A 27,254-nucleotide genomic window follows, 5' to 3' on the forward strand; every position below is an offset into this window, starting at 1 on the left:
CCCATTTTGGGACTGGACTCTTCAGAGAAGATTTCCATACGCCTCCACATCATTGATCCTCTGTTTTCAAAATGTTGTCTTTTTTTTTTGGAATTATTTTTCCAGCAAGTTGACAGCATATTAGAAGATTTTCTTGTTTGATTACAGCACTGCAACACTGAGCAGCACACTGGAGGCAATCTCTTGAATGTGGCTTTGATGACTGACCATTGGAGAATCGCCCTTTTGTGATTTGAAGTCTTAGCTGGCTTTGGAATCTCTGGGTTAAGTAGCCGAGACGTAATTGGAAATTCATCACAACAGCAATTAAAGGCCTTCCTTCTAAGAGACTTAAAAGAGAGTCCAAGCAATTGGGCAAGGTTTGAGTTGTTTCTTTCGTCTACGACCACACCACAGGGAACGTACCGGTTCTCGTCCGATCACCGAAGTCAAGTCCTGTTGGGCGGCGTCAGTACCTGGCTGGGTGACCACCTGGGAATACGCCGTGTTGTAGACTTTTGGACCCATTTTGGGACTGGACTCTTCAGAGAAGATTTCCATACGCCTCCACATCATTGATCCCTCTGTTTTCAAAATGTTGTCTTTTTTTTTTTGGAATTATTTTTCCAGCAAGTTGACAGCATATTAGAAGATTTTCTTGTTTGATTACAGCACTGCAACACTGAGCAGCACACTGGAGGCAATCTCTTGAATGTGGCTTTGATGACTGACCATTGGAGAATCGCCCTTTTGTGATTTGAAGTCTTAGCTGGCTTTGGAATCTCTGGGTTAAGTAGCCGAGACGTAATTGGAAATTCATCACAACAGCAATTAAAGGCCTTCCTTCTAAGAGACTTAAAAGAGAGTCCAAGCAATTGGGCAAGGTTTGAGTTGTTTCTTTCGTCTACGACCACACCACAGGGAACGTACCGGTTCTCGTCCGATCACCGAAGTCAAGTCCTGTTGGGCGGCGTCAGTACCTGGCTGGGTGACCACCTGGGAATACGCCGTGTTGTAGACTTTTGGACCCATTTTGGGACTGGACTCTTCAGAGAAGATTTCCATACGCCTCCACATCATTGATCCCTCTGTTTTCAAAATGTTGTCTTTTTTTTTTTGGAATTATTTTTCCAGCAAGTTGACAGCATATTAGAAGATTTTCTTGTTTGATTACAGCACTGCAACACTGAGCAGCACACTGGAGGCAATCTCTTGAATGTGGCTTTGATGACTGACCATTGGAGAATCGCCCTTTTGTGATTTGAAGTCTTAGCTGGCTTTGGAATCTCTGGGTTAAGTAGCCGAGACGTAATTGGAAATTCATCACAACAGCAATTAAAGGCCTTCCTTCTAAGAGACTTAAAAGAGAGTCCAAGCAATTGGGCAAGGTTTGAGTTGTTTCTTTCGTCTACGACCACACCACAGGGAACGTACCGGTTCTCGTCCGATCACCGAAGTCAAGTCCTGTTGGGCGGCGTCAGTACCTGGCTGGGTGACCACCTGGGAATACGCCGTGTTGTAGACTTTTGGACCCATTTTGGGACTGGACTCTTCAGAGAAGATTTCCATACGCCTCCACATCATTGATCCCTCTGTTTTCAAAATGTTGTCTTTTTTTTTTGGAATTATTTTTCCAGCAAGTTGACAGCATATTAGAAGATTTTCTTGTTTGATTACAGCACTGCAACACTGAGCAGCACACTGGAGGCAATCTCTTGAATGTGGCTTTGATGACTGACCATTGGAGAATCGCCCTTTTGTGATTTGAAGTCTTAGCTGGCTTTGGAATCTCTGGGTTAAGTAGCCGAGACGTAATTGGAAATTCATCACAACAGCAATTAAAGGCCTTCCTTCTAAGAGACTTAAAAGAGAGTCCAAGCAATTGGGCAAGGTTTGAGTTGTTTCTTTCGTCTACGACCACACCACAGGGAACGTACCGGTTCTCGTCCGATCACCGAAGTCAAGTCCTGTTGGGCGGCGTCAGTACCTGGCTGGGTGACCACCTGGGAATACGCCGTGTTGTAGACTTTTGGACCCATTTTGGGACTGGACTCTTCAGAGAAGATTTCCATACGCCTCCACATCATTGATCCCTCTGTTTTCAAAATGTTGTCTTTTTTTTTTTGGAATTATTTTTCCAGCAAGTTGACAGCATATTAGAAGATTTTCTTGTTTGATTACAGCACTGCAACACTGAGCAGCACACTGGAGGCAATCTCTTGAATGTGGCTTTGATGACTGACCATTGGAGAATCGCCCTTTTGTGATTTGAAGTCTTAGCTGGCTTTGGAATCTCTGGGTTAAGTAGCCGAGACGTAATTGGAAATTCATCACAACAGCAATTAAAGGCCTTCCTTCTAAGAGACTTAAAAGAGAGTCCAAGCAATTGGGCAAGGTTTGAGTTGTTTCTTTCGTCTACGACCACACCACAGGGAACGTACCGGTTCTCGTCCGATCACCGAAGTCAAGTCCTGTTGGGCGGCGTCAGTACCTGGCTGGGTGACCACCTGGGAATACGCCGTGTTGTAGACTTTTGGACCCATTTTGGGACTGGACTCTTCAGAGAAGATTTCCATACGCCTCCACATCATTGATCCCTCTGTTTTCAAAATGTTGTCTTTTTTTTTTTGGAATTATTTTTCCAGCAAGTTGACAGCATATTAGAAGATTTTCTTGTTTGATTACAGCACTGCAACACTGAGCAGCACACTGGAGGCAATCTCTTGAATGTGGCTTTGATGACTGACCATTGGAGAATCGCCCTTTTGTGATTTGAAGTCTTAGCTGGCTTTGGAATCTCTGGGTTAAGTAGCCGAGACGTAATTGGAAATTCATCACAACAGCAATTAAAGGCCTTCCTTCTAAGAGACTTAAAAGAGAGTCCAAGCAATTGGGCAAGGTTTGAGTTGTTTCTTTCGTCTACGACCACACCACAGGGAACGTACCGGTTCTCGTCCGATCACCGAAGTCAAGTCCTGTTGGGCGGCGTCAGTACCTGGCTGGGTGACCACCTGGGAATACGCCGTGTTGTAGACTTTTGGACCCATTTTGGGACTGGACTCTTCAGAGAAGATTTCCATACGCCTCCACATCATTGATCCCTCTGTTTTCAAAATGTTGTCTTTTTTTTTTTGGAATTATTTTTCCAGCAAGTTGACAGCATATTAGAAGATTTTCTTGTTTGATTACAGCACTGCAACACTGAGCAGCACACTGGAGGCAATCTCTTGAATGTGGCTTTGATGACTGACCATTGGAGAATCGCCCTTTTGTGATTTGAAGTCTTAGCTGGCTTTGGAATCTCTGGGTTAAGTAGCCGAGACGTAATTGGAAATTCATCACAACAGCAATTAAAGGCCTTCCTTCTAAGAGACTTAAAAGAGAGTCCAAGCAATTGGGCAAGGTTTGAGTTGTTTCTTTCGTCTACGACCACACCACAGGGAACGTACCGGTTCTCGTCCGATCACCGAAGTCAAGTCCTGTTGGGCGGCGTCAGTACCTGGCTGGGTGACCACCTGGGAATACGCCGTGTTGTAGACTTTTGGACCCATTTTGGGACTGGACTCTTCAGAGAAGATTTCCATACGCCTCCACATCATTGATCCCTCTGTTTTCAAAATGTTGTCTTTTTTTTTTTGGAATTATTTTTCCAGCAAGTTGACAGCATATTAGAAGATTTTCTTGTTTGATTACAGCACTGCAACACTGAGCAGCACACTGGAGGCAATCTCTTGAATGTGGCTTTGATGACTGACCATTGGAGAATCGCCCTTTTGTGATTTGAAGTCTTAGCTGGCTTTGGAATCTCTGGGTTAAGTAGCCGAGACGTAATTGGAAATTCATCACAACAGCAATTAAAGGCCTTCCTTCTAAGAGACTTAAAAGAGAGTCCAAGCAATTGGGCAAGGTTTGAGTTGTTTCTTTCGTCTACGACCACACCACAGGGAACGTACCGGTTCTCGTCCGATCACCGAAGTCAAGTCCTGTTGGGCGGCGTCAGTACCTGGCTGGGTGACCACCTGGGAATACGCCGTGTTGTAGACTTTTGGACCCATTTTGGGACTGACTCTTCAGAGAAGATTTCCATACGCCTCCACATCATTGATCCCTCTGTTTTCAAAATGTTGTCTTTTTTTTTTTGGAATTATTTTTCCAGCAAGTTGACAGCATATTAGAAGATTTTCTTGTTTGATTACAGCACTGCAACACTGAGCAGCACACTGGAGGCAATCTCTTGAATGTGGCTTTGATGACTGACCATTGGAGAATCGCCCTTTTGTGATTTGAAGTCTTAGCTGGCTTTGGAATCTCTGGGTTAAGTAGCCGAGACGTAATTGGAAATTCATCACAACAGCAATTAAAGGCCTTCCTTCTAAGAGACTTAAAAGAGAGTCCAAGCAATTGGGCAAGGTTTGAGTTGTTTCTTTCGTCTACGACCACACCACAGGGAACGTACCGGTTCTCGTCCGATCACCGAAGTCAAGTCCTGTTGGGCGGCGTCAGTACCTGGCTGGGTGACCACCTGGAATACGCCGTGTTGTAGACTTTTGGACCCATTTTGGGACTGGACTCTTCAGAGAAGATTTCCATACGCCTCCACATCATTGATCCCTCTGTTTTCAAAATGTTGTCTTTTTTTTTTTGGAATTATTTTTCCAGCAAGTTGACAGCATATTAGAAGATTTTCTTGTTTGATTACAGCACTGCAACACTGAGCAGCACACTGGAGGCAATCTCTTGAATGTGGCTTTGATGACTGACCATTGGAGAATCGCCCTTTTGTGATTTGAAGTCTTAGCTGGCTTTGGAATCTCTGGGTTAAGTAGCCGAGACGTAATTGGAAATTCATCACAACAGCAATTAAAGGCCTTCCTTCTAAGAGACTTAAAAGAGAGTCCAAGCAATTGGGCAAGGTTTGAGTTGTTTCTTTCGTCTACGACCACACCACAGGGAACGTACCGGTTCTCGTCCGATCACCGAAGTCAAGTCCTGTTGGCGGCGTCAGTACCTGGCTGGGTGACCACCTGGGAATACGCCGTGTTGTAGACTTTTGGACCCATTTTGGGACTGGACTCTTCAGAGAAGATTTCCATACGCCTCCACATCATTGATCCCTCTGTTTTCAAAATGTTGTCTTTTTTTTTTTGGAATTATTTTTCCAGCAAGTTGACAGCATATTAGAAGATTTTCTTGTTTGATTACAGCACTGCAACACTGAGCAGCACACTGGAGGCAATCTCTTGAATGTGGCTTTGATGACTGACCATTGGAGAATCGCCCTTTTGTGATTTGAAGTCTTAGCTGGCTTTGGAATCTCTGGGTTAAGTAGCCGAGACGTAATTGGAAATTCATCACAACAGCAATTAAAGGCCTTCCTTCTAAGAGACTTAAAAGAGAGTCCAAGCAATTGGGCAAGGTTTGAGTTGTTTCTTTCGTCTACGACCACACCACAGGGAACGTACCGGTTCTCGTCCGATCACCGAAGTCAAGTCCTGTTGGGCGGCGTCAGTACCTGGCTGGGTGACCACCTGGGAATACGCCGTGTTGTTAGACTTTTGGACCCATTTTGGGACTGGACTCTTCAGAGAAGATTTCCATACGCCTCCACATCATTGATCCCTCTGTTTTCAAAATGTTGTCTTTTTTTTTTTGGAATTATTTTTCCAGCAAGTTGACAGCATATTAGAAGATTTTCTTGTTGATTACAGCACTGCAACACTGAGCAGCACACTGGAGGCAATCTCTTGAATGTGGCTTTGATGACTGACCATTGGAGAATCGCCCTTTTGTGATTTGAAGTCTTAGCTGGCTTTGGAATCTCTGGGTTAAGTAGCCGAGACGTAATTGGAAATTCATCACAACAGCAATTAAAGGCCTTCCTTCTAAGAGACTTAAAAGAGAGTCCAAGCAATTGGGCAAGGTTTGAGTTGTTTCTTTCGTCTACGACCACACCACAGGGAACGTACCGGTTCTCGTCCGATCACCGAAGTCAAGTCCTGTTGGGCGGCGTCAGTACCTGGCTGGGTGACCACCTGGGAATACGCCGTGTTGTAGACTTTTGGACCCATTTTGGGACTGGACTCTTCAGAGAAGATTTCCATACGCCTCCACATCATTGATCCCTCTGTTTTCAAAATGTTGTCTTTTTTTTTTTGGAATTATTTTTCCAGCAAGTTGACAGCATATTAGAAGATTTTCTTGTTTGATTACAGCACTGCAACACTGAGCAGCACACTGGAGGCAATCTCTTGAATGTGGCTTTGATGACTGACCATTGGAGAATCGCCCTTTTGTGATTTGAAGTCTTAGCTGGCTTTGGAATCTCTGGGTTAAGTAGCCGAGACGTAATTGTAAATTCATCACAACAGCAATTAAAGGCCTTCCTTCTAAGAGACTTAAAAGAGAGTCCAAGCAATTGGGCAAGGTTTGAGTTGTTTCTTTCGTCTACGACCACACCACAGGGAACGTACCGGTTCTCGTCCGATCACCGAAGTCAAGTCCTGTTGGGCGGCGTCAGTACCTGGCTGGGTGACCACCTGGGAATACGCCGTGTTGTAGACTTTTGGACCCATTTTGGGACTGGACTCTTCAGAGAAGATTTCCATACGCCTCCACATCATTGATCCCTCTGTTTTCAAAATGTTGTCTTTTTTTTTTGGAATTATTTTTCCAGCAAGTTGACAGCATATTAGAAGATTTTCTTGTTTGATTACAGCACTGCAACACTGAGCAGCACACTGGAGGCAATCTCTTGAATGTGGCTTTGATGACTGACCATTGGAGAATCGCCCTTTTGTGATTTGAAGTCTTAGCTGGCTTTGGAATCTCTGGGTTAAGTAGCCGAGACGTAATTGGAAATTCATCACAACAGCAATTAAAGGCCTTCCTTCTAAGAGACTTAAAAGAGAGTCCAAGCAATTGGGCAAGGTTTGAGTTGTTTCTTTCGTCTACGACCACACCACAGGGAACGTACCGGTTCTCGTCCGATCACCGAAGTCAAGTCCTGTTGGGCGGCGTCAGTACCTGGCTGGGTGACCACCTGGGAATACGCCGTGTTGTAGACTTTTGGACCCATTTTGGGACTGGACTCTTCAGAGAAGATTTCCATACGCCTCCACATCATTGATCCCTCTGTTTTCAAAATGTTGTCTTTTTTTTTTTGGAATTATTTTTCCAGCAAGTTGACAGCATATTAGAAGATTTTCTTGTTTGATTACAGCACTGCAACACTGAGCAGCACACTGGAGGCAATCTCTTGAATGTGGCTTTGATGACTGACCATTGGAGAATCGCCCTTTTGTGATTTGAAGTCTTAGCTGGCTTTGGAATCTCTGGGTTAAGTAGCCGAGACGTAATTGGAAATTCATCACAACAGCAATTAAAGGCCTTCCTTCTAAGAGACTTAAAAGAGAGTCCAAGCAATTGGGCAAGGTTTGAGTTGTTTCTTTCGTCTACGACCACACCACAGGGAACGTACCGGTTCTCGTCCGATCACCGAAGTCAAGTCCTGTTGGGCGGCGTCAGTACCTGGCTGGGTGACCACCTGGGGAATACGCCGTGTTGTAGACTTTTGGACCCATTTTGGGACTGGACTCTTCAGAGAAGATTTCCATACGCCTCCACATCATTGATCCCTCTGTTTTCAAAATGTTGTCTTTTTTTTTTTGGAATTATTTTTCCAGCAAGTTGACAGCATATTAGAAGATTTTCTTGTTTGATTACAGCACTGCAACACTGAGCAGCACACTGGAGGCAATCTCTTGAATGTGGCTTTGATGACTGACCATTGGAGAATCGCCCTTTTGTGATTTGAAGTCTTAGCTGGCTTTGGAATCTCTGGGTTAAGTAGCCGAGACGTAATTGGAAATTCATCACAACAGCAATTAAAGGCCTTCCTTCTAAGAGACTTAAAAGAGAGTCCAAGCAATTGGGCAAGGTTTGAGTTGTTTCTTTCGTCTACGACCACACCACAGGGAACGTACCGGTTCTCGTCCGATCACCGAAGTCAAGTCCTGTTGGGCGGCGTCAGTACCTGGCTGGGTGACCACCTGGGAATACGCCGTGTTGTAGACTTTTGGACCCATTTTGGGACTGGACTCTTCAGAGAAGATTTCCATACGCCTCCACATCATTGATCCCTCTGTTTTCAAAATGTTGTCTTTTTTTTTTTGGAATTATTTTTCCAGCAAGTTGACAGCATATTAGAAGATTTTCTTGTTTGATTACAGCACTGCAACACTGAGCAGCACACTGGAGGCAATCTCTTGAATGTGGCTTTGATGACTGACCATTGGAGAATCGCCCTTTTTGTGATTTGAAGTCTTAGCTGGCTTTGGAATCTCTGGGTTAAGTAGCCGAGACGTAATTGGAAATTCATCACAACAGCAATTAAAGGCCTTCCTTCTAAGAGACTTAAAAGAGAGTCCAAGCAATTGGGCAAGGTTTGAGTTTGTTTCTTTCGTCTACGACCACACCACAGGGAACGTACCGGTTCTCGTCCGATCACCGAAGTCAAGTCCTGTTGGGCGGCGTCAGTACCTGGCTGGGTGACCACCTGGGAATACGCCGTGTTGTAGACTTTTGGACCCATTTTGGGACTGGACTCTTCAGAGAAGATTTCCATACGCCTCCACATCATTGATCCCTCTGTTTTCAAAATGTTGTCTTTTTTTTTTGGAATTATTTTTCCAGCAAGTTGACAGCATATTAGAAGATTTTCTTGTTTGATTACAGCACTGCAACACTGAGCAGCACACTGGAGGCAATCTCTTGAATGTGGCTTTGATGACTGACCATTGGAGAATCGCCCTTTTGTGATTTGAAGTCTTAGCTGGCTTTGGAATCTCTGGGTTAAGTAGCCGAGACGTAATTGGAAATTCATCACAACAGCAATTAAAGGCCTTCCTTCTAAGAGACTTAAAAGAGAGTCCAAGCAATTGGGCAAGGTTTGAGTTGTTTCTTTCGTCTACGACCACACCACAGGGAACGTACCGGTTCTCGTCCGATCACCGAAGTCAAGTCCTGTTGGGCGGCGTCAGTACCTGGGGTGACCACCTGGGAATACGCCGTGTTGTAGACTTTTGGACCCATTTTGGGACTGGACTCTTCAGAGAAGATTTCCATACGCCTCCACATCATTGATCCCTCTGTTTTCAAAATGTTGTCTTTTTTTTTTGGAATTATTTTTCCAGCAAGTTGACAGCATATTAGAAGATTTTCTTGTTTGATTACAGCACTGCAACACTGAGCAGCACACTGGAGGCAATCTCTTGAATGTGGCTTTGATGACTGACCATTGGAGAATCGCCCTTTTGTGATTTGAAGTCTTAGCTGGCTTTGGAATCTCTGGGTTAAGTAGCCGAGACGTAATTGGAAATTCATCACAACAGCAATTAAAGGCCTTCCTTCTAAGAGACTTAAAAGAGAGTCCAAGCAATTGGGCAAGGTTTGAGTTGTTTCTTTCGTCTACGACCACACCACAGGGAACGTACCGGTTCTCGTCCGATCACCGAAGTCAAGTCCTGTTGGGCGGCGTCAGTACCTGGCTGGGTGACCACCTGGGAATACGCCGTGTTGTAGACTTTTGGACCCATTTTGGGACTGGACTCTTCAGAGAAGATTTCCATACGCCTCCACATCATTGATCCCTCTGTTTTCAAAATGTTGTCTTTTTTTTTTTGGAATTATTTTTCCAGCAAGTTGACAGCATATTAGAAGATTTTCTTGTTTGATTACAGCACTGCAACACTGAGCAGCACACTGGAGGCAATCTCTTGAATGTGGCTTTGATGACTGACCATTGGAGAATCGCCCTTTTGTGATTTGAAGTCTTAGCTGGCTTTGGAATCTCTGGGTTAAGTAGCCGAGACGTAATTGGAAATTCATCACAACAGCAATTAAAGGCCTTCCTTCTAAGAGACTTAAAAGAGAGTCCAAGCAATTGGGCAAGGTTTGAGTTGTTTCTTTCGTCTACGACCACACCACAGGGAACGTACCGGTTCTCGTCCGATCACCGAAGTCAAGTCCTGTTGGGCGGCGTCAGTACCTGGCTGGGTGACCACCTGGGAATACGCCGTGTTGTAGACTTTTGGACCCATTTTGGGACTGGACTCTTCAGAGAAGATTTCCATACGCCTCCACATCATTGATCCCTCTGTTTTCAAAATGTTGTCTTTTTTTTTTTGGAATTATTTTTCCAGCAAGTTGACAGCATATTAGAAGATTTTCTTGTTTGATTACAGCACTGCAACACTGAGCAGCACACTGGAGGCAATCTCTTGAATGTGGCTTTGATGACTGACCATTGGAGAATCGCCCTTTTGTGATTTGAAGTCTTAGCTGGCTTTGGAATCTCTGGGTTAAGTAGCCGAGACGTAATTGGAAATTCATCACAACAGCAATTAAAGGCCTTCCTTCTAAGAGACTTAAAAGAGAGTCCAAGCAATTGGGCAAGGTTTGAGTTGTTTCTTTCGTCTACGACCACACCACAGGGAACGTACCGGTTCTCGTCCGATCACCGAAGTCAAGTCCTGTTGGGCGGCGTCAGTACCTGGCTGGGTGACCACCTGGGAATACGCCGTGTTGTAGACTTTTGGACCCATTTTGGGACTGGACTCTTCAGAGAAGATTTCCATACGCCTCCACATCATTGATCCCTCTGTTTTCAAAATGTTGTCTTTTTTTTTTTGGAATTATTTTTCCAGCAAGTTGACAGCATATTAGAAGATTTTCTTGTTTGATTACAGCACTGCAACACTGAGCAGCACACTGGAGGCAATCTCTTGAATGTGGCTTTGATGACTGACCATTGGAGAATCGCCCTTTTGTGATTTGAAGTCTTAGCTGGCTTTGGAATCTCTGGGTTAAGTAGCCGAGACGTAATTGGAAATTCATCACAACAGCAATTAAAGGCCTTCCTTCTAAGAGACTTAAAAGAGAGTCCAAGCAATTGGGCAAGGTTTGAGTTGTTTCTTTCGTCTACGACCACACCACAGGGAACGTACCGGTTCTCGTCCGATCACCGAAGTCAAGTCCTGTTGGGCGGCGTCAGTACCTGGCTGGGTGACCACCTGGGAATACGCCGTGTTGTAGACTTTTGGACCCATTTTGGGACTGGACTCTTCAGAGAAGATTTCCATACGCCTCCACATCATTGATCCCTCTGTTTTCAAAATGTTGTCTTTTTTTTTTTGGAATTATTTTTCCAGCAAGTTGACAGCATATTAGAAGATTTTCTTGTTTGATTACAGCACTGCAACACTGAGCAGCACACTGGAGGCAATCTCTTGAATGTGGCTTTGATGACTGACCATTGGAGAATCGCCCTTTTGTGATTTGAAGTCTTAGCTGGCTTTGGAATCTCTGGGTTAAGTAGCCGAGACGTAATTGGAAATTCATCACAACAGCAATTAAAGGCCTTCCTTCTAAGAGACTTAAAAGAGAGTCCAAGCAATTGGGCAAGGTTTGAGTTGTTTCTTTCGTCTACGACCACACCACAGGGAACGTACCGGTTCTCGTCCGATCACCGAAGTCAAGTCCTGTTGGGCGGCGTCAGTACCTGGCTGGGTGACCACCTGGGAATACGCCGTGTTGTAGACTTTTGGACCCATTTTGGGACTGGACTCTTCAGAGAAGATTTCCATACGCCTCCACATCATTGATCCCTCTGTTTTCAAAATGTTGTCTTTTTTTTTTTGGAATTATTTTTCCAGCAAGTTGACAGCATATTAGAAGATTTTCTTGTTTGATTACAGCACTGCAACACTGAGCAGCACACTGGAGGCAATCTCTTGAATGTGGCTTTGATGACTGACCATTGGAGAATCGCCCTTTTGTGATTTGAAGTCTTAGCTGGCTTTGGAATCTCTGGGTTAAGTAGCCGAGACGTAATTGGAAATTCATCACAACAGCAATTAAAGGCCTTCCTTCTAAGAGACTTAAAAGAGAGTCCAAGCAATTGGGCAAGGTTTGAGTTGTTTCTTTCGTCTACGACCACACCACAGGGAACGTACCGGTTCTCGTCCGATCACCGAAGTCAAGTCCTGTTGGGCGGCGTCAGTACCTGGCTGGGTGACCACCTGGGAATACGCCGTGTTGTAGACTTTTGGACCCATTTTGGGACTGGACTCTTCAGAGAAGATTTCCATACGCCTCCACATCATTGATCCCTCTGTTTTCAAAATGTTGTCTTTTTTTTTTTGGAATTATTTTTCCAGCAAGTTGACAGCATATTAGAAGATTTTCTTGTTTGATTACAGCACTGCAACACTGAGCAGCACACTGGAGGCAATCTCTTGAATGTGGCTTTGATGACTGACCATTGGAGAATCGCCCTTTTGTGATTTGAAGTCTTAGCTGGCTTTGGAATCTCTGGGTTAAGTAGCCGAGACGTAATTGGAAATTCATCACAACAGCAATTAAAGGCCTTCCTTCTAAGAGACTTAAAAGAGAGTCCAAGCAATTGGGCAAGGTTTGAGTTGTTTCTTTCGTCTACGACCACACCACAGGGAACGTACCGGTTCTCGTCCGATCACCGAAGTCAAGTCCTGTTGGGCGGCGTCAGTACCTGGCTGGGTGACCACCTGGGAATACGCCGTGTTGTAGACTTTTGGACCCATTTTGGGACTGGACTCTTCAGAGAAGATTTCCATACGCCTCCACATCATTGATCCCTCTGTTTTCAAAATGTTGTCTTTTTTTTTTTGGAATTATTTTTCCAGCAAGTTGACAGCATATTAGAAGATTTTCTTGTTTGATTACAGCACTGCAACACTGAGCAGCACACTGGAGGCAATCTCTTGAATGTGGCTTTGATGACTGACCATTGGAGAATCGCCCTTTTGTGATTTGAAGTCTTAGCTGGCTTTGGAATCTCTGGGTTAAGTAGCCGAGACGTAATTGGAAATTCATCACAACAGCAATTAAAGGCCTTCCTTCTAAGAGACTTAAAAGAGAGTCCAAGCAATTGGGCAAGGTTTGAGTTGTTTCTTTCGTCTACGACCACACCACAGGGAACGTACCGGTTCTCGTCCGATCACCGAAGTCAAGTCCTGTTGGGCGGCGTCAGTACCTGGCTGGGTGACCACCTGGGAATACGCCGTGTTGTAGACTTTTGGACCCATTTTGGGACTGGACTCTTCAGAGAAGATTTCCATACGCCTCCACATCATTGATCCCTCTGTTTTCAAAATGTTGTCTTTTTTTTTTTGGAATTATTTTTCCAGCAAGTTGACAGCATATTAGAAGATTTTCTTGTTTGATTACAGCACTGCAACACTGAGCAGCACACTGGAGGCAATCTCTTGAATGTGGCTTTGATGACTGACCATTGGAGAATCGCCCTTTTGTGATTTGAAGTCTTAGCTGGCTTTGGAATCTCTGGGTTAAGTAGCCGAGACGTAATTGGAAATTCATCACAACAGCAATTAAAGGCCTTCCTTCTAAGAGACTTAAAAGAGAGTCCAAGCAATTGGGCAAGGTTTGAGTTGTTTCTTTCGTCTACGACCACACCACAGGGAACGTACCGGTTCTCGTCCGATCACCGAAGTCAAGTCCTGTTGGGCGGCGTCAGTACCTGGCTGGGTGACCACCTGGGAATACGCCGTGTTGTAGACTTTTGGACCCATTTTGGGACTGGACTCTTCAGAGAAGATTTCCATACGCCTCCACATCATTGATCCCTCTGTTTTCAAAATGTTGTCTTTTTTTTTTTGGAATTATTTTTCCAGCAAGTTGACAGCATATTAGAAGATTTTCTTGTTTGATTACAGCACTGCAACACTGAGCAGCACACTGGAGGCAATCTCTTGAATGTGGCTTTGATGACTGACCATTGGAGAATCGCCCTTTTGTGATTTGAAGTCTTAGCTGGCTTTGGAATCTCTGGGTTAAGTAGCCGAGACGTAATTGGAAATTCATCACAACAGCAATTAAAGGCCTTCCTTCTAAGAGACTTAAAAGAGAGTCCAAGCAATTGGGCAAGGTTTGAGTTGTTTCTTTCGTCTACGACCACACCACAGGGAACGTACCGGTTCTCGTCCGATCACCGAAGTCAAGTCCTGTTGGGCGGCGTCAGTACCTGGCTGGGTGACCACCTGGGAATACGCCGTGTTGTAGACTTTTGGACCCATTTTGGGACTGGACTCTTCAGAGAAGATTTCCATACGCCTCCACATCATTGATCCCTCTGTTTTCAAAATGTTGTCTTTTTTTTTTTGGAATTATTTTTCCAGCAAGTTGACAGCATATTAGAAGATTTTCTTGTTTGATTACAGCACTGCAACACTGAGCAGCACACTGGAGGCAATCTCTTGAATGTGGCTTTGATGACTGACCATTGGAGAATCGCCCTTTTGTGATTTGAAGTCTTAGCTGGCTTTGGAATCTCTGGGTTAAGTAGCCGAGACGTAATTGGAAATTCATCACAACAGCAATTAAAGGCCTTCCTTCTAAGAGACTTAAAAGAGAGTCCAAGCAATTGGGCAAGGTTTGAGTTGTTTCTTTCGTCTACGACCACACCACAGGGAACGTACCGGTTCTCGTCCGATCACCGAAGTCAAGTCCTGTTGGGCGGCGTCAGTACCTGGCTGGGTGACCACCTGGGAATACGCCGTGTTGTAGACTTTTGGACCCATTTTGGGACTGGACTCTTCAGAGAAGATTTCCATACGCCTCCACATCATTGATCCCTCTGTTTTCAAAATGTTGTCTTTTTTTTTTTGGAATTATTTTTCCAGCAAGTTGACAGCATATTAGAAGATTTTCTTGTTTGATTACAGCACTGCAACACTGAGCAGCACACTGGAGGCAATCTCTTGAATGTGGCTTTGATGACTGACCATTGGAGAATCGCCCTTTTGTGATTTGAAGTCTTAGCTGGCTTTGGAATCTCTGGGTTAAGTAGCCGAGACGTAATTGGAAATTCATCACAACAGCAATTAAAGGCCTTCCTTCTAAGAGACTTAAAAGAGAGTCCAAGCAATTGGGCAAGGTTTGAGTTGTTTCTTTCGTCTACGACCACACCACAGGGAACGTACCGGTTCTCGTCCGATCACCGAAGTCAAGTCCTGTTGGGCGGCGTCAGTACCTGGCTGGGTGACCACCTGGGAATACGCCGTGTTGTAGACTTTTGGACCCATTTTGGGACTGGACTCTTCAGAGAAGATTTCCATACGCCTCCACATCATTGATCCCTCTGTTTTCAAAATGTTGTCTTTTTTTTTTTGGAATTATTTTTCCAGCAAGTTGACAGCATATTAGAAGATTTTCTTGTTTGATTACAGCACTGCAACACTGAGCAGCACACTGGAGGCAATCTCTTGAATGTGGCTTTGATGACTGACCATTGGAGAATCGCCCTTTTGTGATTTGAAGTCTTAGCTGGCTTTGGAATCTCTGGGTTAAGTAGCCGAGACGTAATTGGAAATTCATCACAACAGCAATTAAAGGCCTTCCTTCTAAGAGACTTAAAAGAGAGTCCAAGCAATTGGGCAAGGTTTGAGTTGTTTCTTTCGTCTACGACCACACCACAGGGAACGTACCGGTTCTCGTCCGATCACCGAAGTCAAGTCCTGTTGGGCGGCGTCAGTACCTGGCTGGGTGACCACCTGGGAATACGCCGTGTTGTAGACTTTTGGACCCATTTTGGGACTGGACTCTTCAGAGAAGATTTCCATACGCCTCCACATCATTGATCCCTCTGTTTTCAAAATGTTGTCTTTTTTTTTTTGGAATTATTTTTCCAGCAAGTTGACAGCATATTAGAAGATTTTCTTGTTTGATTACAGCACTGCAACACTGAGCAGCACACTGGAGGCAATCTCTTGAATGTGGCTTTGATGACTGACCATTGGAGAATCGCCCTTTTGTGATTTGAAGTCTTAGCTGGCTTTGGAATCTCTGGGTTAAGTAGCCGAGACGTAATTGGAAATTCATCACAACAGCAATTAAAGGCCTTCCTTCTAAGAGACTTAAAAGAGAGTCCAAGCAATTGGGCAAGGTTTGAGTTGTTTCTTTCGTCTACGACCACACCACAGGGAACGTACCGGTTCTCGTCCGATCACCGAAGTCAAGTCCTGTTGGGCGGCGTCAGTACCTGGCTGGGTGACCACCTGGGAATACGCCGTGTTGTAGACTTTTGGACCCATTTTGGGACTGGACTCTTCAGAGAAGATTTCCATACGCCTCCACATCATTGATCCCTCTGTTTTCAAAATGTTGTCTTTTTTTTTTTGGAATTATTTTTCCAGCAAGTTGACAGCATATTAGAAGATTTTCTTGTTTGATTACAGCACTGCAACACTGAGCAGCACACTGGAGGCAATCTCTTGAATGTGGCTTTGATGACTGACCATTGGAGAATCGCCCTTTTGTGATTTGAAGTCTTAGCTGGCTTTGGAATCTCTGGGTTAAGTAGCCGAGACGTAATTGGAAATTCATCACAACAGCAATTAAAGGCCTTCCTTCTAAGAGACTTAAAAGAGAGTCCAAGCAATTGGGCAAGGTTTGAGTTGTTTCTTTCGTCTACGACCACACCACAGGGAACGTACCGGTTCTCGTCCGATCACCGAAGTCAAGTCCTGTTGGGCGGCGTCAGTACCTGGCTGGGTGACCACCTGGGAATACGCCGTGTTGTAGACTTTTGGACCCATTTTGGGACTGGACTCTTCAGAGAAGATTTCCATACGCCTCCACATCATTGATCCCTCTGTTTTCAAAATGTTGTCTTTTTTTTTTTGGAATTATTTTTCCAGCAAGTTGACAGCATATTAGAAGATTTTCTTGTTTGATTACAGCACTGCAACACTGAGCAGCACACTGGAGGCAATCTCTTGAATGTGGCTTTGATGACTGACCATTGGAGAATCGCCCTTTTGTGATTTGAAGTCTTAGCTGGCTTTGGAATCTCTGGGTTAAGTAGCCGAGACGTAATTGGAAATTCATCACAACAGCAATTAAAGGCCTTCCTTCTAAGAGACTTAAAAGAGAGTCCAAGCAATTGGGCAAGGTTTGAGTTGTTTCTTTCGTCTACGACCACACCACAGGGAACGTACCGGTTCTCGTCCGATCACCGAAGTCAAGTCCTGTTGGGCGGCGTCAGTACCTGGCTGGGTGACCACCTGGGAATACGCCGTGTTGTAGACTTTTGGACCCATTTTGGGACTGGACTCTTCAGAGAAGATTTCCATACGCCTCCACATCATTGATCCCTCTGTTTTCAAAATGTTGTCTTTTTTTTTTTGGAATTATTTTTCCAGCAAGTTGACAGCATATTAGAAGATTTTCTTGTTTGATTACAGCACTGCAACACTGAGCAGCACACTGGAGGCAATCTCTTGAATGTGGCTTTGATGACTGACCATTGGAGAATCGCCCTTTTGTGATTTGAAGTCTTAGCTGGCTTTGGAATCTCTGGGTTAAGTAGCCGAGACGTAATTGGAAATTCATCACAACAGCAATTAAAGGCCTTCCTTCTAAGAGACTTAAAAGAGAGTCCAAGCAATTGGGCAAGGTTTGAGTTGTTTCTTTCGTCTACGACCACACCACAGGGAACGTACCGGTTCTCGTCCGATCACCGAAGTCAAGTCCTGTTGGGCGGCGTCAGTACCTGGCTGGGTGACCACCTGGGAATACGCCGTGTTGTAGACTTTTGGACCCATTTTGGGACTGGACTCTTCAGAGAAGATTTCCATACGCCTCCACATCATTGATCCCTCTGTTTTCAAAATGTTGTCTTTTTTTTTTTGGAATTATTTTTCCAGCAAGTTGACAGCATATTAGAAGATTTTCTTGTTTGATTACAGCACTGCAACACTGAGCAGCACACTGGAGGCAATCTCTTGAATGTGGCTTTGATGACTGACCATTGGAGAATCGCCCTTTTGTGATTTGAAGTCTTAGCTGGCTTTGGAATCTCTGGGTTAAGTAGCCGAGACGTAATTGGAAATTCATCACAACAGCAATTAAAGGCCTTCCTTCTAAGAGACTTAAAAGAGAGTCCAAGCAATTGGGCAAGGTTTGAGTTGTTTCTTTCGTCTACGACCACACCACAGGGAACGTACCGGTTCTCGTCCGATCACCGAAGTCAAGTCCTGTTGGGCGGCGTCAGTACCTGGCTGGGTGACCACCTGGGAATACGCCGTGTTGTAGACTTTTGGACCCATTTTGGGACTGGACTCTTCAGAGAAGATTTCCATACGCCTCCACATCATTGATCCCTCTGTTTTCAAAATGTTGTCTTTTTTTTTTTGGAATTATTTTTCCAGCAAGTTGACAGCATATTAGAAGATTTTCTTGTTTGATTACAGCACTGCAACACTGAGCAGCACACTGGAGGCAATCTCTTGAATGTGGCTTTGATGACTGACCATTGGAGAATCGCCCTTTTGTGATTTGAAGTCTTAGCTGGCTTTGGAATCTCTGGGTTAAGTAGCCGAGACGTAATTGGAAATTCATCACAACAGCAATTAAAGGCCTTCCTTCTAAGAGACTTAAAAGAGAGTCCAAGCAATTGGGCAAGGTTTGAGTTGTTTCTTTCGTCTACGACCACACCACAGGGAACGTACCGGTTCTCGTCCGATCACCGAAGTCAAGTCCTGTTGGGCGGCGTCAGTACCTGGCTGGGTGACCACCTGGGAATACGCCGTGTTGTAGACTTTTGGACCCATTTTGGGACTGGACTCTTCAGAGAAGATTTCCATACGCCTCCACATCATTGATCCCTCTGTTTTCAAAATGTTGTCTTTTTTTTTTTGGAATTATTTTTCCAGCAAGTTGACAGCATATTAGAAGATTTTCTTGTTTGATTACAGCACTGCAACACTGAGCAGCACACTGGAGGCAATCTCTTGAATGTGGCTTTGATGACTGACCATTGGAGAATCGCCCTTTTGTGATTTGAAGTCTTAGCTGGCTTTGGAATCTCTGGGTTAAGTAGCCGAGACGTAATTGGAAATTCATCACAACAGCAATTAAAGGCCTTCCTTCTAAGAGACTTAAAAGAGAGTCCAAGCAATTGGGCAAGGTTTGAGTTGTTTCTTTCGTCTACGACCACACCACAGGGAACGTACCGGTTCTCGTCCGATCACCGAAGTCAAGTCCTGTTGGGCGGCGTCAGTACCTGGCTGGGTGACCACCTGGGAATACGCCGTGTTGTAGACTTTTGGACCCATTTTGGGACTGGACTCTTCAGAGAAGATTTCCATACGCCTCCACATCATTGATCCCTCTGTTTTCAAAATGTTGTCTTTTTTTTTTTGGAATTATTTTTCCAGCAAGTTGACAGCATATTAGAAGATTTTCTTGTTTGATTACAGCACTGCAACACTGAGCAGCACACTGGAGGCAATCTCTTGAATGTGGCTTTGATGACTGACCATTGGAGAATCGCCCTTTTGTGATTTGAAGTCTTAGCTGGCTTTGGAATCTCTGGGTTAAGTAGCCGAGACGTAATTGGAAATTCATCACAACAGCAATTAAAGGCCTTCCTTCTAAGAGACTTAAAAGAGAGTCCAAGCAATTGGGCAAGGTTTGAGTTGTTTCTTTCGTCTACGACCACACCACAGGGAACGTACCGGTTCTCGTCCGATCACCGAAGTCAAGTCCTGTTGGGCGGCGTCAGTACCTGGCTGGGTGACCACCTGGGAATACGCCGTGTTGTAGACTTTTGGACCCATTTTGGGACTGGACTCTTCAGAGAAGATTTCCATACGCCTCCACATCATTGATCCCTCTGTTTTCAAAATGTTGTCTTTTTTTTTTTGGAATTATTTTTCCAGCAAGTTGACAGCATATTAGAAGATTTTCTTGTTTGATTACAGCACTGCAACACTGAGCAGCACACTGGAGGCAATCTCTTGAATGTGGCTTTGATGACTGACCATTGGAGAATCGCCCTTTTGTGATTTGAAGTCTTAGCTGGCTTTGGAATCTCTGGGTTAAGTAGCCGAGACGTAATTGGAAATTCATCACAACAGCAATTAAAGGCCTTCCTTCTAAGAGACTTAAAAGAGAGTCCAAGCAATTGGGCAAGGTTTGAGTTGTTTCTTTCGTCTACGACCACACCACAGGGAACGTACCGGTTCTCGTCCGATCACCGAAGTCAAGTCCTGTTGGGCGGCGTCAGTACCTGGCTGGGTGACCACCTGGGAATACGCCGTGTTGTAGACTTTTGGACCCATTTTGGGACTGGACTCTTCAGAGAAGATTTCCATACGCCTCCACATCATTGATCCCTCTGTTTTCAAAATGTTGTCTTTTTTTTTTTGGAATTATTTTTCCAGCAAGTTGACAGCATATTAGAAGATTTTCTTGTTTGATTACAGCACTGCAACACTGAGCAGCACACTGGAGGCAATCTCTTGAATGTGGCTTTGATGACTGACCATTGGAGAATCGCCCTTTTGTGATTTGAAGTCTTAGCTGGCTTTGGAATCTCTGGGTTAAGTAGCCGAGACGTAATTGGAAATTCATCACAACAGCAATTAAAGGCCTTCCTTCTAAGAGACTTAAAAGAGAGTCCAAGCAATTGGGCAAGGTTTGAGTTGTTTCTTTCGTCTACGACCACACCACAGGGAACGTACCGGTTCTCGTCCGATCACCGAAGTCAAGTCCTGTTGGGCGGCGTCAGTACCTGGCTGGGTGACCACCTGGGAATACGCCGTGTTGTAGACTTTTGGACCCATTTTGGGACTGGACTCTTCAGAGAAGATTTCCATACGCCTCCACATCATTGATCCCTCTGTTTTCAAAATGTTGTCTTTTTTTTTTTGGAATTATTTTTCCAGCAAGTTGACAGCATATTAGAAGATTTTCTTGTTTGATTACAGCACTGCAACACTGAGCAGCACACTGGAGGCAATCTCTTGAATGTGGCTTTGATGACTGACCATTGGAGAATCGCCCTTTTGTGATTTGAAGTCTTAGCTGGCTTTGGAATCTCTGGGTTAAGTAGCCGAGACGTAATTGGAAATTCATCACAACAGCAATTAAAGGCCTTCCTTCTAAGAGACTTAAAAGAGAGTCCAAGCAATTGGGCAAGGTTTGAGTTGTTTCTTTCGTCTACGACCACACCACAGGGAACGTACCGGTTCTCGTCCGATCACCGAAGTCAAGTCCTGTTGGGCGGCGTCAGTACCTGGCTGGGTGACCACCTGGGAATACGCCGTGTTGTAGACTTTTGGACCCATTTTGGGACTGGACTCTTCAGAGAAGATTTCCATACGCCTCCACATCATTGATCCCTCTGTTTTCAAAATGTTGTCTTTTTTTTTTTGGAATTATTTTTCCAGCAAGTTGACAGCATATTAGAAGATTTTCTTGTTTGATTACAGCACTGCAACACTGAGCAGCACACTGGAGGCAATCTCTTGAATGTGGCTTTGATGACTGACCATTGGAGAATCGCCCTTTTGTGATTTGAAGTCTTAGCTGGCTTTGGAATCTCTGGGTTAAGTAGCCGAGACGTAATTGGAAATTCATCACAACAGCAATTAAAGGCCTTCCTTCTAAGAGACTTAAAAGAGAGTCCAAGCAATTGGGCAAGGTTTGAGTTGTTTCTTTCGTCTACGACCACACCACAGGGAACGTACCGGTTCTCGTCCGAGCTCTGTGCTAATCTGTGGAATCTTTGCCTTTTCTTGGCCATCGAAGTGTTTAGATATTGTTATCTGGTTGCTGAAAAGTTGTTTGATTAGTTGGCGGTCTTATTTTGTGGAAAAGGCTAACCATACTTTGAGTGTGGGAGTTTTGTGTTCCGTAACTTCGGGACGCCAATATGGCGGACCGGAGAGAAAGGAGCGTCACGTTTCGTTCACCTGTTAGAATTGGTTTAGGTGTTCTTAAAGCTGGAATTGAAAAGGAAATCAGCGACACTTTGAAAGTATTTCAAGATCTTGGAGATAATGTATACCTGCTGGAACTTGAAACGAAAGCTGACGCGGAGTTTCTTGTTAGTAACGGTTTTGATGTCGAAGAGTTCCACTTCGATTGCTCTCCTCCTCATGGGAAGTTTATGAACGTCAGTATTTTGGGTCTTCGCTCCTACATAGACGACGAGGAGGTGAAATTGGCCCTATCGGAGTATGGTGTTTTGAAAAGTGAGGTGATACGTCTCAAATACAAAGCCGACCACGATTTGGCCGGTATGGAAAACGGGAATCGCCTGGTCAAGATGGTTTTAGACAAACCATCTTTGCCGTATTCTATGCGAATCGGAGGTGAGTGGTGCAGAATCATACACAATAACCAGCAACCTGTGTGTTTGGAATGTAAGGAACTTGGGCATACCAGGAAAAAGTGCCCGATGATTCGATGCAGAGTGTGCAAGCAGCGAGGACACATGTCGTATAATTGCGAGCAGAGGGAAGCGAACGACGAAGACGAGCCCAACACAGATCGAGATGGCGCCGCGGCTGATGCTCAGCAAGATGCACAGCGAGGGGCGCCAAGTGAGTCTGAAGAAGACTCAGAAAAGGATACTCCTACGCAAAATAATCAAGTGAATGAAAGTCAATCCGTTCCAGAAAATCACGATGAAGAAATGGAGCAAGAGGAAAGAGCACAAGGGTTAAAACGACAACACACAACTGACACTGATTCTGACGGCAAGGCTAACGTCTCCGTTCGTCGTCAGAGAATTCATCCTCCGCCAAACCTTCCTAACGGAAGAAGAAAGGAGAAAAAGACTGCCTCTGATACCGATCATAAGTCGTCTGCAAGTTAGCTTTCTTATTTTTTATAACGAACAATGGACCGGGACTTTATAATCATCTTCCTCTGTTTAGTCATGACAACCATTTTAACTGTAAACTCACAGGGGCTTCGCTCCCCTGATCGACGAAAAATGGCTTTTTCCTATTTTCTTCGAAACAGACTAGGTATAATTCTACTTCAAGAAACTCATTGGAGTGTTGACATGGAGATGCAAATCAAACGCGAGTGGATGGGTGATGTTATCTTTAATCATGGCACAAATACCGCGAGAGGTGTCGCTATCCTCATTCATTCACGCCTTGAGTGTATTGTGAACCATATACGAAGTGATAATGAAGGTCGGATTTTAAATGTAGTTCTGGAACTTGATGATCAAACCTTGAACATCATAAACATTTACGCACCTCAAACAGACAGCGATCGACGAATTTTCTTTTCTAGCTTGGATGGTTTTATTTCCGAGGAGCTTGACAACATCATCGGTGGTGACTTTAATTGCATCGCAGACGCAAGGGATAAATTCGGTGGAAATCCAAATGCTAGGAATTTTGCTGCCACAACTCTCCATGGAATTTGCACACGACTTAACATATCTGATATCTGGAGGGATCGAAATAAGGATAAACGCTGCTTCACTTGGACTGCGCGACATCCCACAAATGGAACACACATACGCACGCGAATTGACAAATTCTTAATTAGCCACTCCTTAAATCAATTTGTTATGGACGCCTCGATCAAACCCTTTCCTCATTCTGACCATGACAGTGTCTGTCTGACTTTAAACTTTGACAGGATAAAACGCGGACCCGGATACTGGCACTTTAACAACAACCTATTGTCTAACGCGGCCTTCGAGTCCGAGATCAACGATTTCTGGACTTTTTGGAAAACCAAGTTCGAAGTTTTTGAAGACCCGCTATTATGGTGGGACAAGGCGAAACAAGGTTTCAAAATCGTTGCAATTCGATGCGGTAAAATACTAGGAAAGCTGAAACGCCATGAAAAGTTTCAACTAGAGCGTAACCTCATAAAGCTGCAGGAAAAATCCAACAATGGTAACACACGGGACATTGAGAACTACCTTCTTGCGACAGAAAAATTAAAGCAGTTGGAACTGAAAGATCTAGAAGCCACTAAAATTAGAACGAAAGCTCAGTTTTTAGAAGAAGGAGAACGGAGCACACGCTACTTCTATTCGCTTGAGAAATGCCGAAAAGCAGAACAAACGATTCGTGTTTTGACAAAGGATAACCTTGATGTCGTCTCGGAACCACAAGATCTGCTGAAAGAAACCCACAAATTCTACAAACAACTCTTTGCAGCCCAACCCAGTGATGCACATGCAAGAAACAAATTTCTAGACTGTGCTATCCCAAAATTACCTGATGAAGCACGTGAGTCCTGCGAAGGTCTTATTACAGAGGAGGAGTTAAGAAAAGCTGTGATGGCAATGGAAAGCAACAAATCACCTGGCTGCGATGGCTTGACGTCGAACTTTTATAAACACTTTTGGCCTATTCTCGGGGAGAAGTTAACACGTGTCTACAATTATGCTTTTGATAATGGCCTTCTTACTGTTTCACAGCGGCGGGGAATCATTACTTTATTGTTTAAAAAAGGAGACCGAACACAATTAAAGAACTGGCGACCAGTAACTCTACTCAATACTGATTACAAAATTTTGACAAAGGTGCTGGCGAACAGGCTGCAACAAGTACTACCCCTAATCGTGAACTCTGACCAAACTGCCTGTATAAAAGGAAGGACAATTAACGATAACACTCGTCTTCTCAATGATGTCATATCCTATGTCAACGAGAAAAACACCAGTCTAGCCTTCATCAGTATTGACCAGATGAAGGCCTTTGACAGAGTCTCTCACGACTTTTTATTTGCTTGTCTGGAACGCTTTGGTTTTGGACCCAACTTCATTAACTGGATTAAATTGATCTATCACGATGCCTCTAGCTCTGTCAAGACAAATGGTTGGCTCACCGCTTTTATTAAACTAGAACGCGGACTTAGACAGGGCTGTGCCCTCTCTATGCCCCTCTATGTCCTAACCGCAGAAACAATGGCTATAAACATTCGCGAAAATCCTAGAATTCATGGTATTCGACCGCCTGACTCCGAGGAAGAGTTAAAATTGTCACAATATGCAGATGATACGACGCTGTTGCTATCTGACGATGCTTCCATCAATGAAGCTTTTACCGTATTTGATTTGTACGAACGCGCCTCTGGTGCAAAAATAAACAAAGGAAAATGCAAGGGGCTCTGGTGCGGAGCTTTTAAGGAACGGACGGATCAACTTCACGGTTTTGATTGTATAATGACTTTATCCCTGAGAAGATTCTTGTAACGTGGACTGTACGAGACTGAATTGGGAGGCTAAAATACAGAAAATAAATAACATCATTGCCGCTTGGCGACACAGGCAGTTAAGCTATAAAGGTAAAGCGCTCGTGATTAACGGCCTACTAGCTTCAACATTATGGTATAACGCCACTTCACTACCGATGCCTGCTTGGGCAGTATCACAGATTGAACAATCACTTTATGATTTCTTTTGGAACTACAAACGTCATCTGGCTACAAAGGACATCCTGGCCCTTCCCCTAAAGGAAGGTGGTTTCAACATCCCTCGTTTGCAGACTAAAATCGGAAGTTTACGTCTGAACACCTTGAGGAGACTTCTATCAGAGGAAAAAGCACACTGGAAACATTTCACATCATACTTTCTTCGTATCTCCAATCTTCGTCTTGGAAAGATGTCTCTCGCACTGGACTATTCGTTGCAGCGTATCGATAGAGACATACCCAGTTTTCATAAGGAACTGCTAACGGCTTGGCACCGACATAAGGATCACCGCGTGCGGACCGGATCCGCTGAGTCCGTCACTGATATCCTTAATGAGCCCCTGTTCCTGAACCCTGAAATTACCACTGAAGACAAGCCCCTGATCTTTACAGACTGGATTGCAGCTGGAATCACCCGGATTAGAGACATCTGCTATGAAGTTATCCCGGGGTACCTACCTGTGTCAGCCATACACGACATGCTAACAGAGAAAAATCCGCGCACCTTATCTAGAACAACAGAAGAACTGAGAGAGCTATTTGTCGCTCTTCCCCCAGATTGGTCCCAAAAGATCTGTACTGCCTCAGTGTGGCCGCCGCCTACCTTGCAACCTTGTTTTGGCATTGTGAACTCCAGGCCTGGACAAACACCCATCGATATTTCATTGTGCAGGACGCGTCATTTTTACACACATTTGCTGCAAGCCGAGAAGCCCGTTATCCCTGCTGTAGACCATTGGAAGCAGAATCTTCAACCAGAACCCTGCTTTAACGCTAAACAATGGAAAGCTTTATATCCACCGCTCATCAACAACAAACACGGTGATGTAAACTGGAAGATCACCCACAGAGTTCTCCCCACCGCTTTGTCTTTAAACAGGATCGGGGTGTATGCCACACCGTATTGTCACCGATGTGGTGTTACCGACACCTTGGAGCACGCCATACTCGACTGCCCTACTGTCCATAATTTCTGGAACCAGCTACAGACATATGTGGATAAAATCACTGAACGGAAACTGACACTCACCACACAAGTAAAGTTATTTGGAAAAGCCAAAACGAACAATGACTCTCTAACACCGAGATCACTAGATTTAGTCAACTGGACACTAACATTGGCCCGCTGGGCTATCCATAAATCCGCCGTCAACTACCGAACAAAGAACTTGACATATCCGCCCGAAGCGCTGTTTAAAGCTATGGTTAAATCGCATTTGCGTTTCCAATACAAGTTATATAAGTTGAGACACACGCAATATTACTTTCCACATCATTGGTGTTTAGGAGAGGCTTTTGCTAAAGTAGAAAATGACACTTTAACTTTTACATTGTAACAAAAATATTGAGCTACTAAATGATGTAAATTAACGACACCCTAAATGGAAACTTTTAAGGAACACTGAAAAGTCTTATTTATTTTATGACACTATTTGTAAAAATAACGATGTCTAAATGGTTGATAAAATAACTAGAGGATTGTAAATAAAAAAGCTCTTTGAGCCTTTTAAGAAAAAAAAAAAAACCGGTTCTCGTCCGATCACCGAAGTCAAGTCCTGTTGGGCGGCGTCAGTACCTGGCTGGGTGACCACCTGGGAATACGCCGTGTTGTAGACTTTTGGACCCATTTTGGGACTGGACTCTTCAGAGAAGATTTCCATACGCCTCCACATCATTGATCCCTCTGTTTTCAAAATGTTGTCTTTTTTTTTTTGGAATTATTTTTCCAGCAAGTTGACAGCATATTAGAAGATTTTCTTGTTTGATTACAGCACTGCAACACTGAGCAGCACACTGGAGGCAATCTCTTGAATGTGGCTTTGATGACTGACCATTGGAGAATCGCCCTTTTGTGATTTGAAGTCTTAGCTGGCTTTGGAATCTCTGGGTTAAGTAGCCGAGACGTAATTGGAAATTCATCACAACAGCAATTAAAGGCCTTCCTTCTAAGAGACTTAAAAGAGAGTCCAAGCAATTGGGCA

At 44.3% G+C, this 27,254-nt stretch overlaps 1 protein-coding gene, 37 non-coding genes and 5 pseudogenes across 38 annotated transcripts; all 43 read left to right on the top strand.

Annotated features, from left to right (window-relative positions):
- Positions 1-377: 377 nt before the first annotated feature.
- LOC145461845 (5S ribosomal RNA) lies at positions 378-496 on the top strand. The gene has a single exon (XR_014040941.1). It is a non-coding gene; the product is annotated as a 5S ribosomal RNA (ribosomal RNA).
- Positions 497-881: 385 nt separating this feature from the next.
- Positions 882-1,000, top strand: LOC145461857 (5S ribosomal RNA). Its single transcript, XR_014040952.1, has one exon. It is a non-coding gene; the product is annotated as a 5S ribosomal RNA (ribosomal RNA).
- Positions 1,001-1,385: 385 nt separating this feature from the next.
- Positions 1,386-1,504, top strand: LOC145461868 (5S ribosomal RNA). Its single transcript, XR_014040964.1, has one exon. It is a non-coding gene; the product is annotated as a 5S ribosomal RNA (ribosomal RNA).
- Positions 1,505-1,888: 384 nt separating this feature from the next.
- LOC145461880 (5S ribosomal RNA) lies at positions 1,889-2,007 on the top strand. The gene has a single exon (XR_014040976.1). It is a non-coding gene; the product is annotated as a 5S ribosomal RNA (ribosomal RNA).
- A 385-nt stretch (positions 2,008-2,392) lies between these two features.
- Positions 2,393-2,511, top strand: LOC145461891 (5S ribosomal RNA). The gene has a single exon (XR_014040988.1). It is a non-coding gene; the product is annotated as a 5S ribosomal RNA (ribosomal RNA).
- Positions 2,512-2,896: 385 nt separating this feature from the next.
- On the top strand, positions 2,897-3,015 carry LOC145461903 (5S ribosomal RNA). Its single transcript, XR_014041000.1, has one exon. It is a non-coding gene; the product is annotated as a 5S ribosomal RNA (ribosomal RNA).
- Positions 3,016-3,400: 385 nt separating this feature from the next.
- LOC145461915 (5S ribosomal RNA) lies at positions 3,401-3,519 on the top strand. Its single transcript, XR_014041012.1, has one exon. It is a non-coding gene; the product is annotated as a 5S ribosomal RNA (ribosomal RNA).
- Positions 3,520-3,904: 385 nt separating this feature from the next.
- Positions 3,905-4,023, top strand: LOC145461927 (5S ribosomal RNA). Its single transcript, XR_014041023.1, has one exon. It is a non-coding gene; the product is annotated as a 5S ribosomal RNA (ribosomal RNA).
- A 384-nt stretch (positions 4,024-4,407) lies between these two features.
- On the top strand, positions 4,408-4,525 carry LOC145461630 (5S ribosomal RNA; annotated as a pseudogene).
- Positions 4,526-4,910: 385 nt separating this feature from the next.
- On the top strand, positions 4,911-5,028 carry LOC145461632 (5S ribosomal RNA; annotated as a pseudogene).
- A 386-nt stretch (positions 5,029-5,414) lies between these two features.
- LOC145461639 (5S ribosomal RNA) lies at positions 5,415-5,532 on the top strand (annotated as a pseudogene).
- A 385-nt stretch (positions 5,533-5,917) lies between these two features.
- On the top strand, positions 5,918-6,036 carry LOC145461939 (5S ribosomal RNA). The gene has a single exon (XR_014041034.1). It is a non-coding gene; the product is annotated as a 5S ribosomal RNA (ribosomal RNA).
- A 385-nt stretch (positions 6,037-6,421) lies between these two features.
- LOC145461951 (5S ribosomal RNA) lies at positions 6,422-6,540 on the top strand. The gene has a single exon (XR_014041045.1). It is a non-coding gene; the product is annotated as a 5S ribosomal RNA (ribosomal RNA).
- Positions 6,541-6,924: 384 nt separating this feature from the next.
- On the top strand, positions 6,925-7,043 carry LOC145461962 (5S ribosomal RNA). The gene has a single exon (XR_014041056.1). It is a non-coding gene; the product is annotated as a 5S ribosomal RNA (ribosomal RNA).
- Positions 7,044-7,428: 385 nt separating this feature from the next.
- On the top strand, positions 7,429-7,548 carry LOC145461626 (5S ribosomal RNA; annotated as a pseudogene).
- Positions 7,549-7,933: 385 nt separating this feature from the next.
- Positions 7,934-8,052, top strand: LOC145461974 (5S ribosomal RNA). The gene has a single exon (XR_014041069.1). It is a non-coding gene; the product is annotated as a 5S ribosomal RNA (ribosomal RNA).
- Positions 8,053-8,439: 387 nt separating this feature from the next.
- On the top strand, positions 8,440-8,558 carry LOC145461986 (5S ribosomal RNA). The gene has a single exon (XR_014041081.1). It is a non-coding gene; the product is annotated as a 5S ribosomal RNA (ribosomal RNA).
- A 384-nt stretch (positions 8,559-8,942) lies between these two features.
- On the top strand, positions 8,943-9,058 carry LOC145461635 (5S ribosomal RNA; annotated as a pseudogene).
- Positions 9,059-9,442: 384 nt separating this feature from the next.
- On the top strand, positions 9,443-9,561 carry LOC145461998 (5S ribosomal RNA). Its single transcript, XR_014041092.1, has one exon. It is a non-coding gene; the product is annotated as a 5S ribosomal RNA (ribosomal RNA).
- Positions 9,562-9,946: 385 nt separating this feature from the next.
- On the top strand, positions 9,947-10,065 carry LOC145462010 (5S ribosomal RNA). The gene has a single exon (XR_014041103.1). It is a non-coding gene; the product is annotated as a 5S ribosomal RNA (ribosomal RNA).
- A 385-nt stretch (positions 10,066-10,450) lies between these two features.
- LOC145462022 (5S ribosomal RNA) lies at positions 10,451-10,569 on the top strand. Its single transcript, XR_014041114.1, has one exon. It is a non-coding gene; the product is annotated as a 5S ribosomal RNA (ribosomal RNA).
- Positions 10,570-10,954: 385 nt separating this feature from the next.
- Positions 10,955-11,073, top strand: LOC145462035 (5S ribosomal RNA). The gene has a single exon (XR_014041126.1). It is a non-coding gene; the product is annotated as a 5S ribosomal RNA (ribosomal RNA).
- A 385-nt stretch (positions 11,074-11,458) lies between these two features.
- Positions 11,459-11,577, top strand: LOC145462047 (5S ribosomal RNA). The gene has a single exon (XR_014041137.1). It is a non-coding gene; the product is annotated as a 5S ribosomal RNA (ribosomal RNA).
- Positions 11,578-11,962: 385 nt separating this feature from the next.
- Positions 11,963-12,081, top strand: LOC145462059 (5S ribosomal RNA). The gene has a single exon (XR_014041148.1). It is a non-coding gene; the product is annotated as a 5S ribosomal RNA (ribosomal RNA).
- Positions 12,082-12,466: 385 nt separating this feature from the next.
- On the top strand, positions 12,467-12,585 carry LOC145462070 (5S ribosomal RNA). Its single transcript, XR_014041159.1, has one exon. It is a non-coding gene; the product is annotated as a 5S ribosomal RNA (ribosomal RNA).
- Positions 12,586-12,970: 385 nt separating this feature from the next.
- LOC145462082 (5S ribosomal RNA) lies at positions 12,971-13,089 on the top strand. The gene has a single exon (XR_014041170.1). It is a non-coding gene; the product is annotated as a 5S ribosomal RNA (ribosomal RNA).
- A 385-nt stretch (positions 13,090-13,474) lies between these two features.
- Positions 13,475-13,593, top strand: LOC145460721 (5S ribosomal RNA). Its single transcript, XR_014039890.1, has one exon. It is a non-coding gene; the product is annotated as a 5S ribosomal RNA (ribosomal RNA).
- Positions 13,594-13,978: 385 nt separating this feature from the next.
- Positions 13,979-14,097, top strand: LOC145460733 (5S ribosomal RNA). The gene has a single exon (XR_014039901.1). It is a non-coding gene; the product is annotated as a 5S ribosomal RNA (ribosomal RNA).
- Positions 14,098-14,482: 385 nt separating this feature from the next.
- On the top strand, positions 14,483-14,601 carry LOC145460744 (5S ribosomal RNA). Its single transcript, XR_014039912.1, has one exon. It is a non-coding gene; the product is annotated as a 5S ribosomal RNA (ribosomal RNA).
- Positions 14,602-14,986: 385 nt separating this feature from the next.
- LOC145460756 (5S ribosomal RNA) lies at positions 14,987-15,105 on the top strand. The gene has a single exon (XR_014039923.1). It is a non-coding gene; the product is annotated as a 5S ribosomal RNA (ribosomal RNA).
- A 385-nt stretch (positions 15,106-15,490) lies between these two features.
- Positions 15,491-15,609, top strand: LOC145460768 (5S ribosomal RNA). The gene has a single exon (XR_014039934.1). It is a non-coding gene; the product is annotated as a 5S ribosomal RNA (ribosomal RNA).
- A 385-nt stretch (positions 15,610-15,994) lies between these two features.
- LOC145460781 (5S ribosomal RNA) lies at positions 15,995-16,113 on the top strand. Its single transcript, XR_014039946.1, has one exon. It is a non-coding gene; the product is annotated as a 5S ribosomal RNA (ribosomal RNA).
- Positions 16,114-16,498: 385 nt separating this feature from the next.
- LOC145460792 (5S ribosomal RNA) lies at positions 16,499-16,617 on the top strand. Its single transcript, XR_014039957.1, has one exon. It is a non-coding gene; the product is annotated as a 5S ribosomal RNA (ribosomal RNA).
- A 385-nt stretch (positions 16,618-17,002) lies between these two features.
- LOC145460803 (5S ribosomal RNA) lies at positions 17,003-17,121 on the top strand. Its single transcript, XR_014039968.1, has one exon. It is a non-coding gene; the product is annotated as a 5S ribosomal RNA (ribosomal RNA).
- Positions 17,122-17,506: 385 nt separating this feature from the next.
- LOC145460815 (5S ribosomal RNA) lies at positions 17,507-17,625 on the top strand. The gene has a single exon (XR_014039979.1). It is a non-coding gene; the product is annotated as a 5S ribosomal RNA (ribosomal RNA).
- A 385-nt stretch (positions 17,626-18,010) lies between these two features.
- LOC145460826 (5S ribosomal RNA) lies at positions 18,011-18,129 on the top strand. The gene has a single exon (XR_014039990.1). It is a non-coding gene; the product is annotated as a 5S ribosomal RNA (ribosomal RNA).
- Positions 18,130-18,514: 385 nt separating this feature from the next.
- On the top strand, positions 18,515-18,633 carry LOC145460838 (5S ribosomal RNA). Its single transcript, XR_014040001.1, has one exon. It is a non-coding gene; the product is annotated as a 5S ribosomal RNA (ribosomal RNA).
- A 385-nt stretch (positions 18,634-19,018) lies between these two features.
- Positions 19,019-19,137, top strand: LOC145460850 (5S ribosomal RNA). The gene has a single exon (XR_014040012.1). It is a non-coding gene; the product is annotated as a 5S ribosomal RNA (ribosomal RNA).
- Positions 19,138-19,522: 385 nt separating this feature from the next.
- On the top strand, positions 19,523-19,641 carry LOC145460862 (5S ribosomal RNA). The gene has a single exon (XR_014040023.1). It is a non-coding gene; the product is annotated as a 5S ribosomal RNA (ribosomal RNA).
- Positions 19,642-20,026: 385 nt separating this feature from the next.
- On the top strand, positions 20,027-20,145 carry LOC145460873 (5S ribosomal RNA). Its single transcript, XR_014040034.1, has one exon. It is a non-coding gene; the product is annotated as a 5S ribosomal RNA (ribosomal RNA).
- Positions 20,146-20,530: 385 nt separating this feature from the next.
- Positions 20,531-20,649, top strand: LOC145460884 (5S ribosomal RNA). The gene has a single exon (XR_014040045.1). It is a non-coding gene; the product is annotated as a 5S ribosomal RNA (ribosomal RNA).
- A 385-nt stretch (positions 20,650-21,034) lies between these two features.
- On the top strand, positions 21,035-21,153 carry LOC145460897 (5S ribosomal RNA). The gene has a single exon (XR_014040057.1). It is a non-coding gene; the product is annotated as a 5S ribosomal RNA (ribosomal RNA).
- Positions 21,154-21,583: 430 nt separating this feature from the next.
- LOC145502676 (uncharacterized) lies at positions 21,584-22,713 on the top strand. The gene has a single exon (XM_081482022.1). The coding sequence runs from the start codon at positions 21,752-21,754 to the stop codon at positions 22,697-22,699; it is 948 nt and encodes a 315-aa protein (XP_081338148.1). The 5' UTR covers positions 21,584-21,751; the 3' UTR covers positions 22,700-22,713.
- The last annotated feature ends 4,541 nt before the right edge of the window (positions 22,714-27,254 follow it).

The sequence above is a fragment of the Orbicella franksi genome, chromosome 11, assembly GCF_964199315.1.
Source record: "Orbicella franksi chromosome 11, jaOrbFran1.1, whole genome shotgun sequence".
NCBI classification, from domain to species: Eukaryota; Metazoa; Cnidaria; class Anthozoa; order Scleractinia; family Merulinidae; genus Orbicella; species Orbicella franksi.

What these genes read in the sequence shown, in the direction of transcription:
- LOC145502676 (XM_081482022.1), top strand. Translation starts at nt 21,752, where the DNA reads ATGGCGGACCGGAGAGAAAGGAGCGTCACGTTTCGTTCACCTGTTAGA.